This window comes from Castor canadensis, chromosome 17 (assembly GCF_047511655.1).
Source record: "Castor canadensis chromosome 17, mCasCan1.hap1v2, whole genome shotgun sequence".
In the NCBI taxonomy this organism is placed as follows: domain Eukaryota; kingdom Metazoa; phylum Chordata; class Mammalia; order Rodentia; family Castoridae; genus Castor; species Castor canadensis.
The window spans coordinates 58,889,746-58,910,045 of record NC_133402.1 but is presented as its reverse complement, the minus strand read 5'-3'; the positions used below and the strand labels follow the sequence as shown (position 1 = coordinate 58,910,045).

Sequence of the window (20,300 nt, the reverse complement as noted above, 5' to 3'; positions counted from 1 at the left end):
CAATTCTGTACCTGGAAGGATGTCATGTCAGTGAGTACCCATTCCTTTTTTTCCAAAATACTCCCAAGTCAAAGCCCCACTCCTATTTTAATTTTAAAGAAAACATTTTGTGGCAAAGCATTACAATAAACTTTTGACAGAAAACACGGACACTGCCTTTTTTTTTTTTTACAAATATCTCCTTGGGTCTGGGGTGTAGCTCAGTGGCAAAGCTTGTGCTTAGCATATGTGAGGCCCTGAGTTTGAACCCAGCATCACACATACAAATAAATAGATGAATGAAAAGAAAAATCTCCTCAAAATTGCTAGGAATAGAAGGACAGCTTAAATGAGAACTCCGTGCCTGGTGGAGGGGATTTCTCTCTTTCTAGAAGGTTCTGAGAGTATAGGTAGTCCCTGTGAGGCACAGGGAAGAGTGGAAATGGGTGCTCCTTTCTTTAGAAAAGAACAGAATGCAAGTTTAAGTCCAAGGTCTGTAACAGCAGTGCTCCTGGAGAGCCCTGGGTCCCTCTCATCTCCACTGGGGGCTCCAGAGCTCCCTTGCCTATGGTGTATGCACAGCACGTTTGCAAACTGTGGGCAGGTTTCCTTGGCAGCCACCACAATTAGCAGTAATGACATGCCCGAGTTCCCCAGGCAGGCACGCTGAAGTTAGTGTGGCAGCCAGGGCAGGTTTGTAAATGATTGCCTGGCAGCCTCTAAGAAGCTTGGCACCCTCCGACTTCTCCTCTTGGCTGCATTCTTGGGGAGGAAAAGAGACAGGAAGGAGGTGGTGCTGTTGTCTAGGTGTCAATTTCCATGAAAAATCAGGTGTTTGGCCAATTGTGTGAAAGTTATCTTTGACAGATTTTAAGTGAGTAGGTTTCAGACGAACCATACAATCTCCAGGAACTGTGTCACAGTGGGATGGCTGTCTTGCAAGGTGTGGTGAACACCCTATCACTGGGTGTATGCAAAACAAGGGTGGTTAGATGGATGGGTTTCTATATTAACTGTGGAATTGTCACAGTAGACACCAACATCCAATGGCAAAGCAAGTTTGAAGTGCTAGGATAAACATCCTTTTGGGTCACTAATTCATGACACTGGACTCTAAGATTGGCAAGTTTCCTGGGACACCATGTAGAGGCAGCTAACAGAGCTTCAGATTTCTTCATGACAGTGAATCATCTCTACCTTGTGTTTCTATTCCCAGATGAGGGAAGGCAGTCTGCTGATAATCCAGGCTGGAGAAAGCATGAGTCTCTGTCCCGGGGGCGGGGGGGGGGGGGGGCAAGGTGTGTGGTCTCCAGGTAACCTGCAACACTCATTTGGCCTTGTCTTCTGCCTATCCTAACCAGGAAACAAGCAGTGGAGCTGAGCGGTGTTCATCCAAGCCCTGCAGAGATACAGGGAGAATTTAAGGTTGCAGTCACTGACCCTGTTGTGATTTGCTGTAAACTCTGTTACTCCTGGCACTTTGGTCAAGAAATCTCAGGTACTATAATTTCCATAATGGGAAATAATTTTGCATATAACCATCACTACCACCTCCATCACCACAATCAACATTATTAAGGGTTAGTTTGGCATAATTCAAAAGTTTTGGAGTCAGACTGAATTTGATTTGAATCTTGACCTCATTAGTTGGTAGCTGAGTAACTTGAGGGCAGGTCACTTAGCTTCTCTGAGCCTCAGTTTCTGCCCAATACAGCAAATTCTAGCTATTTATAAGGCTGTATGTTAGTTAGAAATAGCACTGTTTTCTTTTTTGACAGTACTGGGGTTTGAACTCAGGGTCTTGTGTTTATTAGGCAGACAACTCCAGCCTTAGAAATAGCACCTTTAAAGACTGGCACAGTATGTGACACATAGATGCCTGATAAATAATATCTTCTATCACCATCTGTAAATTCCCACACTGCTATTCTGTCTTTTGCTACCAGAAGCCTTGGGCAACATCTGATAATTGGGTCAGTGGAGATCTAGAGGAAGCTGGGAATGATACTTTGGGGGTACAGTAAGACCTTGTGAACTGAGACCTCTAATTCAGAATTCTGTGTAACTAGGAGTGGGGCTACCACCTTCTGTGTTTATAAAGTATGCTTAGGCCAGGCATAGTGGTTCATATCTGTAATCCCATCTACTTGGGAGAGGGAGGCAGGAGGATTGTGAGTTTGAGGTCAAGTTGGTGAGAACCTATCTCAAAAACAAAAGGGCTGGGAGTGTAGCTCACATGGTAGAGTCCTTGCCTAGAAGGCACGAGGTCCTGGGTTTAGTCCTCGGTACTGGAGACAAAAATATGCATGCTGTGAACATGAAGGTTTAAGGTCTGCTCAGGAAGCAAGCCGTAACACTGAGTCCATATCTTGACAATGTGGACGTTTTACTGCTGTCTTGTTGAGTCCAAGTGAAGACTCCTAACTCCACTTTCACTCCTCGATGGCCTTATTCCTTCAGGATCCCAAGAATATGGTATTTTGAGGTAGGTATTCTAAGATTCTGACAATTTTGTTCAGTTTAATAGCAACCTGATCTCCAGTGACTTAGATACCTCAGATATGAATAAGTCATGGTGCAAGCCCTGGAAGTTTGGAGCTGGGGGAATAGAGGGAGGAAGGACACAGAAATGTCCTGCAATGGGCTCTTCCTTGGTGTCCTAGCTCCCATCCTGGCCCCTCCCACTGCAGGGTTATTTCTGTGTGTTGTTTTTTGGGGTTTAAACTCAGGGCTTTGCACTTGCAAAGTGTGCTAGCACCACACCTCCAGCCCATTTTGCTCTGTTTATTTTGGAGATGGGGGTCTCACAAACTATTTGCCCAAGTTGGCCTTGAACCATGATCCTCCTGATTTCAGCCTCCCAAGCAGCTAGGATTACACAGTGCCCGGTTATGTCTGTGTGATTTTCTGTCCTTTTTGGGGAGCAAACTCTGGAGCCAGATGCTGCGGTTGGGTGGATATGGGAAATTCATTTCTCCTCTTTGTTCACTCTCTCAGTTTCTTCATCTCTATAATGGGTTATTTTGAGAAATAAACAGAATAACACGTGAAACCTTAGAACTGCGTGTAGCATAGTAGGATTCCAGAACTCCTCACTCGTTTTATTAACAATGGCAGGAACTGTTATCTGAATCATCATCAATTCTGAGTGCCAATCACAGTGCCTGGCACTCACCAGGGGTCCAGGAGTCATTTGTTGATGGGATGGATGAGTGAATGCATAGCCACCCCAACACAGACCAGAGTGCTGGCTCTGTGCTCTGGGAGCCCAGAAGAGGGCTAGGGATTTTCACTGTGGCCCAGAAGGGATTTCTGGTGGTAATCATGACAAGTAGGGGCCTGAAGCATGTATCCACCTTTGGGAGGAGCCCCAGGAAGTGGTGGACAACCATGCATACCAAGAGGCAGCACAGAATAGTTATTAAGAGCCCAGAGCTGGACTACTTGAGTTCGAATCAGCCTTAGTTATCTTTTAGTTATTTTTCCAATTTGGACTGAACTGGAACACAGTCCTCCTATTTATGCTTTTTGTGTAGCTGGGATGACAGGTGTACACCACCACACCCAGCTTTTTTTATTGGTTGAGAGGGGGATATTGCAACCTTTTTGCCTGGGCTGGCCTCAAACTGTGATCCTTCCAAACCATCTCTCCAGAAGTTAGGATTACAGGTGTGAACTACCATGCCTGGCCTCGGAAATCTGCATTTTCCACAAGTTCCCAGGGGATACTGATGCTGCTAGTTCAGGGACCACAGTTTGAGAACCATGGCCTTACCCAGTCTGGGATACTAAGGTGGAGAAACAGTCACCATATCTCCACAAGCTTGTGCTGTGGTTTCTCTTCCATCTGGCACTTCATGCATTTACATGTTACTTTCCTGGCCCTGCTGTGCCTAAAGGTCAAAAGAGACAGAAGGGCCAGAGAGAAGATGTGTGTGTGTGGGGGGCTGAGTCCTATGTTGGCTGAAGCTGCATGTGTGAGCTCAGTCTCAGAAAGTGCAGTAGACATGGGGTGTAGGTGACAGCAGAATGTCAGGGGGCGCTGGCTCCCCCTGTCTTAAGTGAAAGGTAAAAGAAGAGTCAATGTTTAAGGAGGAGGCTGGAAAGAGCATTCAGAGAGGAAGGGGGAGAGCCCAGAAATTGCTGATGGAGGCTTCTTGACCTTACCATGGACAGAGAGAGGGCTGTTGGGGAACATCTGAGGCCAAAGCTTAAATAGTTAAACATGGAGTTCTCAGGTGAGCTGTGATCTCACAGCTCCTGTGGAGGACAGGAAGCAGGTGTCCCGTTACCCTTGCTTGTAGCACGCTTGGTAACCTGCTGTTGCCTTCAGATACAGCTTGTTAGCAGTTGTCTCCAAGGCTCCAGTGGTAAAGGCTGAAGCTTGGAGCTAAGCATGGTGAGTCCCATGTCACCCAACTCCATTTTGTTGTTGCTGTTTTTGGCAACCTGACACTTCAGTTAGGGTAGAAATGTACTGGTCTTCTTGTGGCTGTGGTGGTGGGGATGCTTGTGTCTGGATGGTTTTGGTTTTGGAGTCCGTGTTGGGGAACAGTGTCTGAGAAGGAAGGGTGGGAGCTGAAAGTGGTAGGCCCATGGCATCCAGTGGACAGTCTCAGGTTCAGACTAAGACATTTGCACTTGGTACGGTGGCAGTCAGGAGCCACACTGAGCTCCAGTTGGGAGATGTGTGGTTAATACACCTGGGTAGCCCCCAGTGTCTGGTGCCTGGCAGGGTCCAAGCAGGCAAGCTTTGAATGAGGAGGGAGGGAGTGACTAATGATAGGCAGGATACTCTGAGCCCAAGTCAGTGTTGTTCAAGTTCCACAGGCTTGTAGAATTGCACTTTGACTCACGTCTCCCTAGCTGGGCGAGACACTTCACCTCGCCAGACCCCAGTTTCATCGTTTGGGAAATGGAATAAATAACACCGCAACCCTGAGCTCCTACACAGCTTTGTGTGTGGCAAGCCCTGCATTGTGTGGGTGTCATGTCGATGCTGACGCTGAGTTTCTCCCCTCACTTCACCGCCACTTCTCACAGTTTGTGGGAAATAGGCAGGGCTGGCCTGTCCTGTGTTTCCTAGATTAAAGGACAGAGCTCAGTGCAGACAAGGGCTTTCCTGGAGCCCCTTTCCCTCTGTCAACCCAGTCCATGACCTTTTCTCTCTTGCCAAGCAGGCATTCTTACTGCTTGAGCCATTCTGCCAGCTGTCTTCTCTCACTTTCAATTGCACATAAATGTCTGAATCATGTGATCTAGAAGGAACTTAATTGAATGGGGTAACATCTACTTCTTGTCTTAGTAAGAACCTCAGTTCCTCAAGGGCAGAACTTGTATTTTCTTTCTTTCTTGTTTTTTTTAAAGTGGTACTGGGGCTTCAACTCAGGGCCTTGGGCTTGCTAGGAGGCACTTTACCACTGAAACCACACCCAGGGCCCTATTTGTTTTAGTTATTTTTCAGATAGGGTCTCATGTTCCTGTCCAGGAGTGGCCTTGAACCACCATCCTCCTATCAAAGATAGCATCCTAAGAGAGCTGGGATTACAACCTTGAGGTACCACACCTGCTTTGTTTGTTGCCATGGAGTCTCACTAACTTTTTGCCTAGGCTGTCCTCAAATGATAATACTCTTGATCTTCCCCTCTGGAGTATTTGAGATTATGGGAGTTAGCCAATGTGCCTGGCCATATTTTCTTTCTTTTACAAAGTAATAAAAGTAATAGATGATGATGGGAAGAACTTTGAACAGTATAAAGAAGGTGGAAAAGAAAAATAGAAGTTCTGTGCCCTCCATCTCCATTTCCTAGAGTAGCCACTGCTTACAGCATTTTGTCTGTCTTTCCAGAAAGTCTGTGCTTATAAAATCATGTATCTAAATGAATCTCATGTATGAATAACAAGTGAACATATTTTATATAATCACAACAGACACAAGTCAATTAAATTGTCACTGGCCTATCTATCTATCTACCCATCTACTCATCACCATTTGTCTGTTAAATGAACAGGTTATTTATCCTCATTTCACACTCAGCCTCTCCTCTCTCATAGGGAACCATCAATGCAAGATATGTGTATGTGTGTGTGTGTATATATATATATATATATTATTAGGGGTGTGTGAGTATATATATATATATTATTGTGATTATATTAATATATTCTTAAAGCAGAAGCTCAAGTATACATATGTGTGTATAGACATGAAACTATTGTTCCGTATCAGAGCGTAGAAAGTTACCTTATATTTATCACTGGCTGCATAGTACTTCATTATATAGAAATACCATTTGTATCCTTTGTTGTATCCTGTGCTTTCTTATATTTTTCTTGTACTTTGCTTTTATAAGCAATGCTACAATAACAATTTTTTTCACAAGCACCTTTATGCATAAGAGTTTGTCTAAAGGGTAAATTGTAATTTTTTTCAAAAGAACCTATTTCATTTATCTGCTTAGCTATCTATGCACTTATTTACTTATTTATATGCAGTGCTGAGGATCAAACCCAGGGCCTCCTAAATGCTAGACAAGTGCTGTACTACTGAGCTACAGCCCAACCCAAATTATAAATCTTAGTAGTGGAATATTTGTTTTAAATTTCCATTGACAAAGTGAAATTACTGTTCAAAGAGACAGAGAACAACTTCTAGGCCTCTCAAGAGCCTGGAGAGTGGCATCTGAGTATTTGGCAATGAATGGAAGCTCTTTTCTGGCAGGGCAGACATCAGTTCATTTACACTGGACTAGAGAATTTGGTCACGTGATCACATATTAGCGCAGGGGAAACTGGGAAATGTAGTTCACACCTGCCGGCACTAGAATCGTGTATTACAGGAGAAGGAAGGGGTGGGGAGAAAGAAGGGGTGGGGAGAAGGAAGGGATGAGGTGGACATTGGGCGGCTCTGCCACCCATGGCAAGTTGTGCTTTATTCTGAGGTGAATGTAGGGTAGCAAAAGGACCCACTTACACATTTGACAGTTTTCCTGACAAAATTCTCTGCTGTGCACCGGGAGGGGTTTGTTGAGGGTCCCCATGTGCCAGGTTGGGTGTATCACCAGCCTCATTCCTCACCACAGTCCTGCTAAGTGGGTCCCCTGGTCCCCCACCGACACAGGAGGCTCCTGGGAAGGGGATTGCTGTAGGTGGAGGATTCGGATGCATATGGGTGGATGGCAAGGCACAGACTCTACCTTTCACAGTGTGGCCTCGGGGTCAGGCTGGGTGCCCACCAGGCAGCTGCTGGGGAGACCCCTCACCTCTCCGCACTTAGGCTTTTGTGGGCCAGGTGACACCTTGCCTGAACTTGAACTCTTTTCCATTTTGCAGGCCCTCTTTCAGCTCCTTGGCCAACTGCCGTGGCCTTGGTGGCACCCTACCCCGGTGGTCAGCCCTGGCCTTCCTCCGCCCATGCAGCCGTCAGCTGCCACTGCTGAGGGCCTCAGCGGCCCCCTCTTTGGGGCCTACACGCTCCCCACCTTCAAGTTCCAGCCTCGCCGTGAAAGCATAGACTGGAGGCGCATTAGTGCCCTGGACGTGGAGCGCGTGGCCCGGGAGCTGGACGTGGCCACCCTGCAGGACAACATCACCGGCGTCACCTTCTGCAACCTGGACCGCGAGGCGTGCAGCCGCTGCGGGCAGCCAGTGGACCCCGCGCTGCTCAAGGTGCTGCGCCTGGCTCAGCTCACCATCGAGTACCTGCTGCATTGCCAGGACTGCCTGAGCGCCAGCGTGGCCCAGCTGGAGGCCCGGCTGCAGGCCAGCCTGGGCCAGCAGCAGCGCGGCCAGCAGGAGCTGGGCCGCCAGGCCGACGAGCTTAAGGGCGTGCGCGAGGAGAGCCGGCGGCGGCGCAAAATGATCAGCGCCCTGCAGCAGCTGCTGGTGCAGACCGGGACGCAGAGCTGCCACGCGGTGAGGAGCCTGTGGTTGGGGGAAGAGAGGGGACGTGCACCCTCAGCTGGCTTGTGATTCCAGGCCTGAAGCATGTGGCCCGGTTCTACAGTGGGAGTGTGGACTGCACATGTGAGAGATGTGTGTATGGGAGGGTGTACATGGAGTGTGTGTGTGTTTATGGGGAAGGTGCTAGTGAGCTACTCCACCAGCCCATAATGTGTGTTTTTGCTAGTGTATCATGGTGTATACAACTCAGGAGTGTATGCAGAAAGGTATACATATGGTGTGTGTTTGTGTGTGAAAGAAGGAAGGGTATGAATGTGTTTGCATTTAGGAAGGGTGCGTAAGGATGTGTAGGTGAATGAATAAAGGATAAACAGCATGTGTGCGTAAGGATGTCTGTATTTATGGAGCGTGTGAATGTGTGTGTGTGTATAACAAAAGATGCTTTTATCAAACCGGATGTGGAGGTGCACACCTGTAATCCCAGCACTGGAGAGGCTAAGGAAGGAGGATTGTGAATTTGAGATCAACCTGAGCTACAGCAAGACCCAGCTCTCAGGTCCACCATTCTGTTCAGCAGGAAGGGATGAGGAATTAACGGCATGTTTCTTTTTTAAGTGACATCTCCCAGAAATTGCAGATCCCATTTCTGCTTACAGTTGTCACCTGAATTTAGTCACAGGGCCACATTTGGTTGCAAGAAGACTGAAGTATACCATGTTTATTCTCTGCCTTCCTGTTCAGCTAAAAATCAGTTTCTATTACCAAGGAAGAAAGGGAAAATGGTGAGTGGGGGAACGACTGACAGTTTCTGTCACGTTTGCCTTTGTGCAAAGATAGCAAGTCATTGTTCTTCTCACTCTGACTTACTGGGAATGGCAGCTAAAGCTGTGCTGAGAATTCCGAGATTCTTCTGAAGTTCTTCACATCAGTGAAGACGATGTGCCAGACAGACCAGTCCCGATCCCCTCCAGGAGGGATGCGGAATTACAGACGCTCTTTCTTTGCTATCCTCTGCCTCTGGTGGGTCTCAACTCAGGGTGGAACCTAAGCATTGGTACTTTTAAACAAGACTTTTTTACGATGGAAACTTGGAAACACATACAAAAGCAGAGGATACCATCCTGGACCTTCCTGTGCGTACCGCCTGACGGTCAGTGCTGCTGCATCTGGCTCCCTCCCCACCTCTTGGGCCCCACTCTTGGATTGTCTTGAAGCCTAGCAGTGGTTCTGTCCACAAGGTTTCACTCTGTGTTTCTAACAGGCAAGAACTGCTGCCTTTCAACAGAAACACAACACCATCATCACACCCTGAAAAGTCATCAGACATTCCTCAATGTCTTCCAATACCCAGTGGGTTTCCATGGTGGGATTACATCACTGCTGAACTCAGTAAATTAAACTCTTAATGATTTCTTCTCCTCCTCCTTGGCCCCATTCTCCTCCTCCTCCCCTTCCTCCTCCTCCTCCCCTTCCTCCTTATCCCCATCCTCTTCCTTCTCCCCATCTTCCTCCTCTTTCTTCTCCTCCCTATCCTTCTTCTCTTCCTCCTCCTCTTCCTCCCCCTCCCCAGCTCCCCTGTCCTCCTCTTCTCCCCATCTTTCTTGTCTGCCTCCTCCTCTTCTTCTTCTTCTCTTGTCATTCTCCCAGTGCTGGGGATTGAACCCAGGGCCTCACACTTGCTAACCATGTCCTCTACCACATAGCCATAGCTCCAGCCTCTCCAATTATTTGTTTCTGAAGCAGCCCAGGAGTCCCAAGGGGATGGATAGCCACATAGGGAAATTCCCAGGCTGTGTCAGGGGATCTCATCCTTCCGTCTCCATTGCTTCTTCCCCTGTGCATAGTGCCACCTGTGTGACAAGACGTTCATGAACGCCACCTTTCTCCGGGGCCACATCCAGCGCAGGCACGCAGGCATGGTGGAAGGTGGTGAGTCCGGCAGTGGTGGGGACCCTGCTGGTATTCAGTGGGTGGGAGGCATATGTTCATCTGAGTCTGTCCTTAGACCCTCACCATCCAGGTGAGGATGGGGATCCCAGCACCGCCTGTGGTGCTGTGGTCCACCTGGGGCTGGACCAGTTCTTAACCCCTGTGTGGAAGAGGAGTCTGACAGGTGGGTCCCCTCCTAGCTTTGTCCCTTTCTGGGATGACCTCAGTCAGTGCTTCTGCTCTGAGTCCTGTGCCCTTTACAGAATGGGACAGAGGGCTCCTGCCTCCCAGCCTCTGCACTCTGCACCCTGAGCCTGGCATGAGTCACCTGAAATGGGACAAAGGAGCCGTCAGACCAGTTCTTGTCTTTCCTCTCTCCGTACTTATCACGACTTACTTTATTTAATTTTACCATTTCAAATTCCAAAATAAGAAATAAGGCTGTGGTTCAAATAAGGAGATTTTCACACTCTGCATCTATTTTTTTGAGGTTCAACAGAAATATCTGTAAAATGAAAAAAAATGATATAAATACAAAAATCCCATTAGGAACAACTTTTTTTTTTTTTCAGTTTTCCATCATTTTAATTCTCTTTTCAAAACCTTTTAAAAACAGTATCATTTACTACCTACTATGCATTTATTATGTATCTAATTCTTATTGGTTCTGCATTGGAAGTTTCTAAGGAAAAACAGATTTTCAAGGCCTTAAATATTTTTGTGGCACTGCGGTTTGAACTCAGGGCCTGTGCTTGCTGGGCAGGCACGCTACCTTTTGAGCCACACCACCAGCCCTTTTTGCTTTATTTTTTGAATAGAGTTGCTCATTTGTGCCAGAGCCAGCCTGAACCACAGTCTTCCTATTTATGCTTCTTGTGTGGCTGAGATGACAGGCGGTCACCACCACACCCACCTTTTTTATTGTTTGAGATGAGGTCTCTCTAACTTTTTGCCCAGACCAGCCTCAAACTCATCTTCCCAATATCCTCCTCTGGAGTAGCTAGGATTACAGGCTTGAGCTACCACTCCCAGCCTTTTATAGAAACTTTAAATATAAGAAGGTAGGAAAGTGAGAGTAAAAACAATGGACAGTATATTTAGAAGTTAACATTTTGGTGTATTCTCAGTTTTTTTGTTGAACGTATATGTAATATAATATGCAGCTTTACTGTTGCTTATTCTCACTTAAGGATATGTTGATTTTTCAACGTCATTAAATCATCTTTGCTGTTATTTTTAATTAATTATTTTGATGGTACTGGAGTTTGCACCCAGGGCTTTGCACTATTTGCTGGGTCAGTGCTCTACTCTTGAGCCATGTCCCCTCCGCATTAAATCACCTTTGAAGATGTGATTTTTAATGGTTGCATGGTATTCCATCACGAGGCTGTCATAAGTTATTTCACAATGTTCTGTGCATAGATGGGTTACTCAAAATGTCCTGATTACTTCCCCAGGATGGTTGATATTCTCACACGTAAATCATCGTGCTTATCTCTGAACATTTCCTGAATGCAACAAGAGGGAAGATATGTTCTCACAACAACTTTCGCTGTGTTACTGTTCGTGACTTTTTATTCTTAGGCAGCTGACTTTCCCTGAAATCACTACTCCATCTAAAAATTTCTTGTTTCCAAAAGTCCCAACTGCGAAAAGCTGTATCTCTTTTCAAAGGAAAGGTTTAGAATTTTAGTAACAGTACTCCCTACCAAGAAATCATCAAGTACTTTAAAAAGTAATAAATGTTACTTTATAATTGGTGTCTTTTTCACTGACCCGTAAATCTTGCTTTTTCTGTACGTGGTTTAGTTTTTATAATTCATTCTGAGTCATTTTTAATTAAAAAATGTAAAGCAATGGAGCCAGGCTCCAGTGGCTCATGCCTGTTATCCTAGCTACTTGGAAGGCTGAGATCCAGAGGATTCAGGTTCAAGGCCAACACAAGCAAATAGTTTGTGAGACCTCCCCCCACCTCCAAAATAACCAGAGCAAAATGGACTGGAGATGTGGCTTAAGCAGTACAGCACCTGCTTTATAAGTGCAAAGCCCAGAGTTCAAATCTCAGTGTCACACAAAAAGTAAAATAATGTTGAGAGGATGTTGAATGTTCTTACCACAAAAATGAAAACTGAGGTAAGATCTCTGTTGCTCAGTTAGATTTGCCTATTCCACAATGTGCAGATACTTCAAACATCATGATACATGTGATAGATTTAGGCAGATTTAACTGTCAGTTAAAAAATAATTTGAATGGAATTTTATGCAGCCATGAAGAAGAACGAAATGTTATCATTCGCTGGTAAATGGATGGAATTGGAGAACATCATTCTGAGTGAGGTTAGCCTGGCCCAAAAGACCAAAAATCGTATGTTCTCCCTCATATGTGGACATTAGATCAAGGGCAAACACAACAAGGGGATTGGACTATAAGCACATGATAAAAGCGAGAGCACACAAGGGAGGGGTGAGGATAGGTAAGACACAAAAAAATTAGCTAGCATTTGTTGCCCTTAATGCAGAGAAACTAAAGCAGATACCTTAAAGCAACGAGGCCAATAGGAAAAGGGGAACAGGTACTAGAGAAAAGGTTAGATCAAAAAGAATTAACCTAGAAGGTAACACCCACGCACAGGAAATCAATGTGAGTCAATGCCCTGTATAGCTATCCTTATCTCAACCAGCAAAACCCCTTGTTCCTTCCTATTATTGCTTATACTCTCTCTTCAACAAAATTAGAGATAAGGGCAAAATAGTTTCTGCTGGGTATTGGGGGGGGGAGAGAGGGGGCGGAGTGGGTGGTAAGGGAGGGGGTGGGGGCAGGGGGGGGAAATGAACCAAGCCTTTTATACACATATGAATAATAAAAGAAAAATGAAAAAAAAATTTTGAAGTATACCCTTAAAGAAACCATGGTTCAAATGTTTCTTCCATGCTGTCTTCTTCTTATTTTTATTATTTGAAATTTATAACTTGACATTTAAATTATACTATATAGCTGGACACGGTGGTTCACACCTGTAATCCCAGCTATTTTAGAGGTAGAGATTGGGAGGATCAAGGTTTAAGGCCAGCCCGGGCAAAAAATGAGAGAACCCTGCATCTCAGACCAATAAGCTGGGTGTGCTGTTGCACGTTTATAATCCCAGCTATGTGGGAGGCATTGATGGGGGACTGCAGTCCAGGCTAGCCTGGGCAAAAACATGACACCCAAGGTGGAAAACAACTAGAGAAAAAAGCTCGGGGGTGGCTCAAGTGACAGAGCACCTACCTAGCAAGTGCAAGGTTTTGAGTTCAAACACTAGTACTGCCATAAATAAATAAATAAATAAAACTATTCCTGAAAAAAGTGACCTTAAAGCTACAATCATTTCTCATTACTTTAAATAATGTTTTTGCATTAATAGTCGGACATGCACACTATTTGGTATAGTTTCTGATATTCTAGTCACTTTGCATTTCCTCTGCCAGTTCTGTGACAGTGCAGTGACAGTTCTCATGTGTGAGTTGCCATGCAGACTGCACTCAGCCCTTGGTGTTGCCACGTTTTTGTCCTCATGGCACCCCTCTGAGCTGGGTGCTGCTCTGTGTCCGTTTTTCAGTTTGGGGAGACAGAGGCTGGGGAGGTGATGTTCTTTATCTAAGGCCAGCGGACCCAGTGGCAGAGCTGTCACAAACTGCGGTGACTGCAGGGGTGAGAAACTGCTCTCTTGCTTTTTCTCCCTCTCTTGCTACCCCCAGGGAAGAAGCAGCAGGAGCAGTCATGGGTGGACTCACTGGAAGAGCTGCGGGCCAAGCTCAAGTGGACCCAGGGGGAGCTGGAAGCCCAGAGGGAGGCCGAGAGGCAGCGGCAGCTACAGGTGGGCATGGATGGGACACATGGGGACACTCAGGTCACAAGCTTCCCACGGGGCTGGAATTCCCACTGGTCTCCCAGCCCTGTGAGGATCCTGCTTCCATGTGGCAAATGATTTTTTACGTAGTCTGGAAAGGAATATCAAATTATTTTGCTGGACCTGTGTGTCCAAAACTGCAGAGTTGCAGTTCCTGCATCAGCACCTGCTGAAGGCATTTGAACTTGAAAATAGCTTTACTGGGATTTGAACTCAGGGCCTTGCGATTGCTAGGCAGGCACTCTACCACTTGAACCACTCTGCCAGTCCTGAATAGAACTTCTTATATTACACTGTGAGTTTGCTTTTTAAGCACAACTGAAAGTTGCAAAACTTGGCTTGAAAATATTTGCAGAATGAAAACACATGAGCTCATCCTACTCCCTCCTTCCCTCCTCCCCTCTCCTCCTTCCCTCCTCCCCTCTCCTCCTTCCCTCCTCCCCTCCCCTTCTTTCTTTCCTTCCTTCCTCATCCTCTCAGCATGCATTTATTAAGCACCAACTATGCCAGGCATCATGAGGAATATAAAGAGAGAAAACAAGTCCTTACCTTCTTGGGAACTTTGCAATTTAGGTAAGACTGGCTTAGAATGGAGCAAACCAGTTCCAAACAAGGAGACTGTGGGATGTGTGTTCTTTGGGTCCCCAGAGTACACAGGGGGATGTGGAATTAATGATTATCTTGTTCTATTTTATTTTTATGGTAGGAGCTGGAGATTGCTCGTCAGAGGGAAATAGAAGCTAAGAAAGAATTTGATGAATGGAAAGAAAAAGAACGGAGCAAGCTCTATGGGGAAATAGACAAGCTAAAGCAATTATTTTGGAATGAATTTAAAACTGTGGCCAACCAGAACTCCTCGCTAGAAGAGGTACCTAACACAAAAAGCTTTCAAATCGCTTCTGTTGAAAACCTGCTTCTGTGTTCTAAAAATTCATTTCTTGGTCTGCACTGTTATTTCATCTGGAGACTGATACGTGGTGAGGCGGATATTAGAGGCCAGGGTCACCACTGCTCTATTGCATACTGGCTGTGTGACCTTGGGTGAGTTACTTAACCTTCCTGTGCCTCAACTTGTTTTCTGAAAGTCAGGTTGCTGAAAGGTTGAAATGAGCAAAGACAGTACTTAACAGTGTCTGGTGTTCAGTAAGAACTCCCCTTGATACTGATCTTATTTTGCTAAAGTTTTCATTACTGGACAAGAAGTGAGGCAAACTTTAAATGAACACATGTTTCCTTGTGCTCCTGACACATATTCTCTGAGTTCTGACACGCTAGACTCTGTTGGGACTTGTGAGGTCTGTTGTGGTCACACATAACAGCTTATATTTACTGACTATTTCACTAGTCACTAGTTTCTTCTTTTTTTAATTTTTGTTGGTATGGTGTTTGAATTCAGGGCCTCACACTTGCTAGGCAGATGCTCTACCACTGGAGCCACTCTGCCAGACCTTTTTTATGTTTGGTATTTTCGAGATAGGGTCTTGTGAATTATTTGCTGGGGCTGGCTTTGAACCTCCTCTGACTCTTGATAAGCTAGGATTACAGGCATGAGTCATTGGTGCCTGGCTCATTTCTTTTTTAAAGTATCCTTTTTTTTTTCTTTTGAAATACCTAAAGTGTTTTTTCCCCCCTTGCTACATAACTCAGGCTGGCTTCCTGTCTCAGACTCCTGAGTACTGGGATTGCAGGTGTATATCACTATGCCTGGCTAAGTTCCATTTTAAAGTTTTTTTTTTTTTAATTTTTTAAAAAAGTTATTACATTCCTTATCCACAGGCAAAGAAATTGAAGCCACATAACTTGCTTAAGTTCACACAGCTAGTAAGAATGGAACTGGGTTTAGTTCTTTAAGTTCCAAAGTCTTGGGCTAAGAGTGTGTTTCAAGTGGTAGAACACCTGCCTAGGAAGTTTGAGGCCCTGAGTTCTAAACGCTAATACTGCCAAAAAAAACCCAACAACAACAACAGTATATAAATATGAACCAAGTTGAATATAAGATTCTCAATGCAGTTAGATGATTATTTTGTTCATTCTTTTTTTTTTTTTTTAAATTCTGGGGGTTGGGGGGAACTAGGTAAGGGTCCATTTAGAATGACTGCAAAAAGTACTGGAAGACAGTCGATCTTCAGAACTCCAGAAAATAGTCTCCTTCATGTTAGGCGAGCCAGTAGAGCTAAATGCATTTTGAAAATATTTCTCCAAACTTCCCCTGGAACAGAAGTCTGAGTGCTTACTTTGGCTGAGCTGCCTGACTGCAGAGAGAATGTTAGATTCCACAGGGCGAAACCAAACACTCACAGGAGTCTTTAATAGAAAGGCAAGTGCCCTGAAGGTTTGTCACACAAGAAGCCAGCTCTATGGTGGTCATAGCAGTGGCCTGGAAACCAGAGGTGACATGTCAGAAACACCCCGGTTGTGTATGCGCCTGGCAAGATGTATGATGAAAATATTCAAATTTCGATACGATTAACACGTGGTCCCAGTAGTGCTTCAGCGGCTCCTGGGAGAGTTAGCAGGAATGGTGCCAAGTTAAACTCAGCGGCTTGCAGGGGGTTTGTTTTAAAAGCTGTAATAGGGCTTCTTGTAAGTTTTATGTAGTAAAGAGATGGCTATGCGTTGTTTTAGTTCATGCAATAAAGATTTAAAAATTGTAAAAAAATAACCATAGATGGGTGGAAAGTTCCTCTCTCTGATCTCTGTGCCTTTTCTTTAGGTTATACACTGCTAAGTTAGGAATCACCAGGTATTGGTGACACGGCTCTGAGCAGAGCCCTTCCTGGGGATAGTCAGGGTTTTTTTTTTTTTTTTTTTGAGGGATGAGGGTGGGCTGGGAGAGGAGCAGGAGTCCAGGGAGTGGCCTGGGGAGCCTGACACCCTCCTGAGGGCTTTAACAGTCTGGTTCTCTTAAGCTTATTCCAGACGTAGGGAGACAAGGGACAGGAGTTGGGTGAGCTAGGGGTTTTGAGCATAGCAGAATTTCAGTGGAACCAAAGCGACCCTCTTGAACTCTGTTCTGTGTGGGACTTGAGCCTGGGGAGAACCCTGGGGAGGGGCATACTGTAGCTGCTTAGTGAGGGTGGGGGTGGGGTGGGAGGGATGGTGGGGTTGGTAGTGAGTATAAGATGTGCTCTCTGACATGGTATTGGGGAAGGTATAATAAGTTATAAAGCCTCAATCTGTAAATAAGTACAACAATGCTGGCCTTTTCAGAAGCTTCAGGCACTGAAGTCCCACAGTGTGACAGAGTCCCATCTGGGATCACTGCGGGATGAGGAGTCTGAGGAGCGGCTCCAGCAGGCACAGGAGCTCCAGGCCCTAAGGGAGAAGATGGAGGTTCAGGTGAGCCAATGATGCTCCATGCTGTTCTTTCCAGAGCAAGCCAAGAACCTTGCCAGCCCCAGCAAGGCCTTTCCTTTTCGCTCTGTGGATTGAAGAAGTTGAAAGACATCAAAGGTCTGTATTTTCAGATCTTGCACCAATCAGTACACGAAAGCATAGAATAAGCCTTAGGCGAGACTGTTGATGTGTACCATATCCAATTTGCCTGCTATGTGCAAACATATATAAACCATGTGCAAACCATATACCCCATCTGCAGACACAGACATACAAAAACATATGGGTCTCTTATTTGACATCTTTGTCCCTGGTTTTTTTTTTTTTTTTTTTGGTGGTACTCGGGTTTGAACTCAGGGCCTCATAGCTTGAAAAGAAGGTGCTCTACCACTTGAACCATGCCACCAGCTCTTTTGTCTCCATTTTTATTCTAACCTAGTAGAAAACAATTGACAATCCAGCCTTCTGGATTGAAGTATTTGGGGCGGATCCAGTGATGTGTTTGGAAATGTATAGCAGTCAGCTTTCTGGAGCTAAGGAAAAGGCTCCAGTTTGTAGCATAGGCCAGATTCTGTGGGGTGTATACTCCCACCATGGAAGTGCCATCAATTTGAGGTCATGGAGCAGGGAAAACTTGTGCACCATCTCACCATCTGCTCTGGCCACCACTGGGTGAATCTTGCCAGAGAGCAGTTGGCGGAAGTCCATGTCACTGCTGATCCCACCACAGGGATGGGCAATTGGTAGAGCATTTTTTGTTTGTTTGTTTTTGATAGTACTGGGGTTCGAACTCAGTGCTTGCTAGGCAGGCGCTGTATCACTTGAGCCACATGCCCACCAAGCCTTTGATAAGCTTTTAATCCTTTTCAGAAAGCAGAGTGGAAGAGAAAAATGAAGGAACTGCAGGAAGAGCGTGCCTTGGAGAAGCGAGAGGTAGGTGTCCTTGGGTGTCTTGCTTTTCCATGGCCTCCTCTCTCAATTCAGCATCCCTCCCGTCTCCTCCCGGCCCACCTGTAGCTGGTTAGCAGGTATTTTTTGTTCCTGATATTGTCCCTGGTTGCTGGCCCCCACCAATACCCGGATGGGGTCAGCTGTGGGACAGGGACCACCAGGCCTTGTCCTCTGAACCCAGGGCATCCTTTGCTCAGTGCTGCCCCCTTCAGGCCATCTTGTGCTGTAAGCCTCAGATGAGTCACTCATGCGGTCTCTTTGAAAACCCTCCCTCCTAGAGAGAGCCAGGTGGCCTAGATCTCAGTGATATTTCAGGAGAGTCCAAATGAAGAACTCAGATCTGAGCCCAGTGACCAGGAAGCAGGAGGCCCAGGGTAATGCAGACTGCTCTGTGCACTTGCCCGCCAGGAGGGGGCCAGCTGAGGGGAAAGCTGGTCAGCAAGAGCCCCACGTTCCACCCGCAGGAAGCCCAGAGGGCGACAAGTCCCAGACCAGAGCTTGGCCTGAGGCAGATGCCTGTCACCCTTCATGTGATGTTTTTACTTTGAAACATTTTAAAATGGGAAATGCGTTTAAATTTGTTCCAAAAGCTGAAGAAATATATTAAGGTGCACTGAGTAAAGTCATTCTCACCTGTCCCCAGCTACCTGTCCCAAACCTCCGCCCAAAGGAGATGACGTATATTGCTTTCTTATATATTTTAGAGTTTTTGCAAATATTAATAGTCACTTTATTTCCGCTCTTACTCAGAGGTGGCACGTGAACACATTTTCTTCACTTGTTGTTTTTACCTAAAAACGTGCATTTGATTTCTGAATGGTCTCAGTGTACCTGCATGTACCTCAGTAGGTGACCACATCTGACAGACTGCACTTTGTCCCCTGGTCTTAGGATTTGTGTTTCATTCTTACTTCTCCTCAGGCACAGTTCAAAAATGTGCCCAACCTGGAAGGCAGATGACTTTGTTACAAAGCCACCTGCTGGCCTAGAAATCCTCTGTCTTGCTTCAAGTGACACCCTCCACCAGCTCCTTCCTATGGGGGGCAGGTCCTGCAGGCGCGAGGCTCTCAGAGGTCCCTGCAGACATTGGACTGAGCAACAGTTCTGTGCCACCAGCTGCAGGAGGAGAACAAGCGGCTGCAGGCCTCGCTGTCTCAGGATCAGAAGAAGGCAGCCGCCCAGGTCCAGCGCCACATCAGCGTCCTGCGCGCCCAGCTTCAGGACCAAGCTAGGATGATCGCCTCCCAGGAGGAGATGGTAGGTCTGTCCTCCTCCCGCCATGCTTGCTGTCCCAGGACTCTTTTCCGGTGAGGATGGCTTTGGATTCTTCTGGGCTCACTGGTGTGGCCTCGTTAGGCTCCTGAAGGGGAAAGTAGAGGGGGCGTGAGTGGCACAAAGTGATGTAGTGACCTCCCTCCAGACCAAGAAGGGCCACCTTCCTTATAGGTTGTGGGCAGCTGGGCTTACCTGACACCAGAGACTGGGTGTAGACACTTTACTTATGAGGTCATTTAGATCTCACTACTGCGCCTTTAAGGTAGGTGTCACCTTTTCTGACCAATGTTGAAATAGACTCAAGTCTGCAGGGGACTCTAAAAGTGACAGGGGCGAGAGTCCCCCCTCACCAGGCAGCAAATGCAAAGCTTGTGCTCTTTACACTGTATTCTCAGATACAATTTCTTTCTTTCTTTTTTTTTTGGGGGGTCAAACTGAGCTTTTGAACCCAGGGCCTTGTGGTTGCTGGGCAGGAGCTCTACCACTTGAGCCATGCCTCCAGCCCTTTTATTACTTTTTTCCTTTAGTTATATTTCAGATAGAGTCTTGTGTTTTTGCCTGGGCCAGCCTATCCACCACATCTCCCATGTAGCTGGGATTATGGATAAGCATCACCATGACAAGGTTGTTTGTTGAGATGGGGGTCTTGATTACTTTTTGCCCGGGCTGACCTCAAACCATGGTCCTTCCAATGTCTGCCTCCTAAGTAGCTGGAATTTCAGGTGGGAGCCACTGCGCCCAGCTTCAGACCCAATTTCTTAACCAATCCATTCTTCATGAATGAGCACCCAGTGAGGTTACCCAGTAAGCCAGCCTAAGGAAAATTTGCTCAGTCTCTAAACATCTTTCTTCCCAATGGATAGTTGTCAGCTTGGCCCAGGCTCAGCTTCCCTCCCGAGCCCCAGGTCTGTGGGAAAGTGCTAAAATTCCTTCTGAGGCCTTGAGTCCCTCCATAGTTCTGACACCCACTGCCTCATGGACCAGCCTCCACACAGCTGCCTGGGGCTGTGGAACCACTGTCACGGGTCCCTCACCCCT

At 46.2% G+C, this 20,300-nt stretch overlaps 1 protein-coding gene across 3 annotated transcripts in view; it reads left to right on the top strand.

Moving 5' to 3' along the window:
- Positions 1-20,300, top strand: part of Dzip1l (DAZ interacting zinc finger protein 1 like) — a 38,060-nt gene that overhangs the window by 1,760 nt on the left and 16,000 nt on the right. For 2 of the 3 annotated variants that reach the window (XM_074060287.1, XM_074060286.1), the window contains exons 2-9: positions 1,341-1,477; positions 7,312-7,893; positions 9,726-9,810; positions 13,549-13,667; positions 14,407-14,568; positions 16,911-17,039; positions 17,907-17,969; positions 19,104-19,244. In XM_074060287.1, coding sequence (XP_073916388.1) covers positions 7,393-7,893; positions 9,726-9,810; positions 13,549-13,667; positions 14,407-14,568; positions 16,911-17,039; positions 17,907-17,969; positions 19,104-19,244 — 1,200 coding nt within the window. In that variant the 5' untranslated portion in view covers positions 1,341-1,477; positions 7,312-7,392. Of the gene's footprint in view, positions 1-1,340; positions 1,478-5,386; positions 5,537-7,311; positions 7,894-9,725; positions 9,811-13,548; positions 13,668-14,406; positions 14,569-16,910; positions 17,040-17,906; positions 17,970-19,103; positions 19,245-20,300 lie in introns of those variants that run through there. The other variant, XM_020178271.2, reaches the window with a different exon arrangement.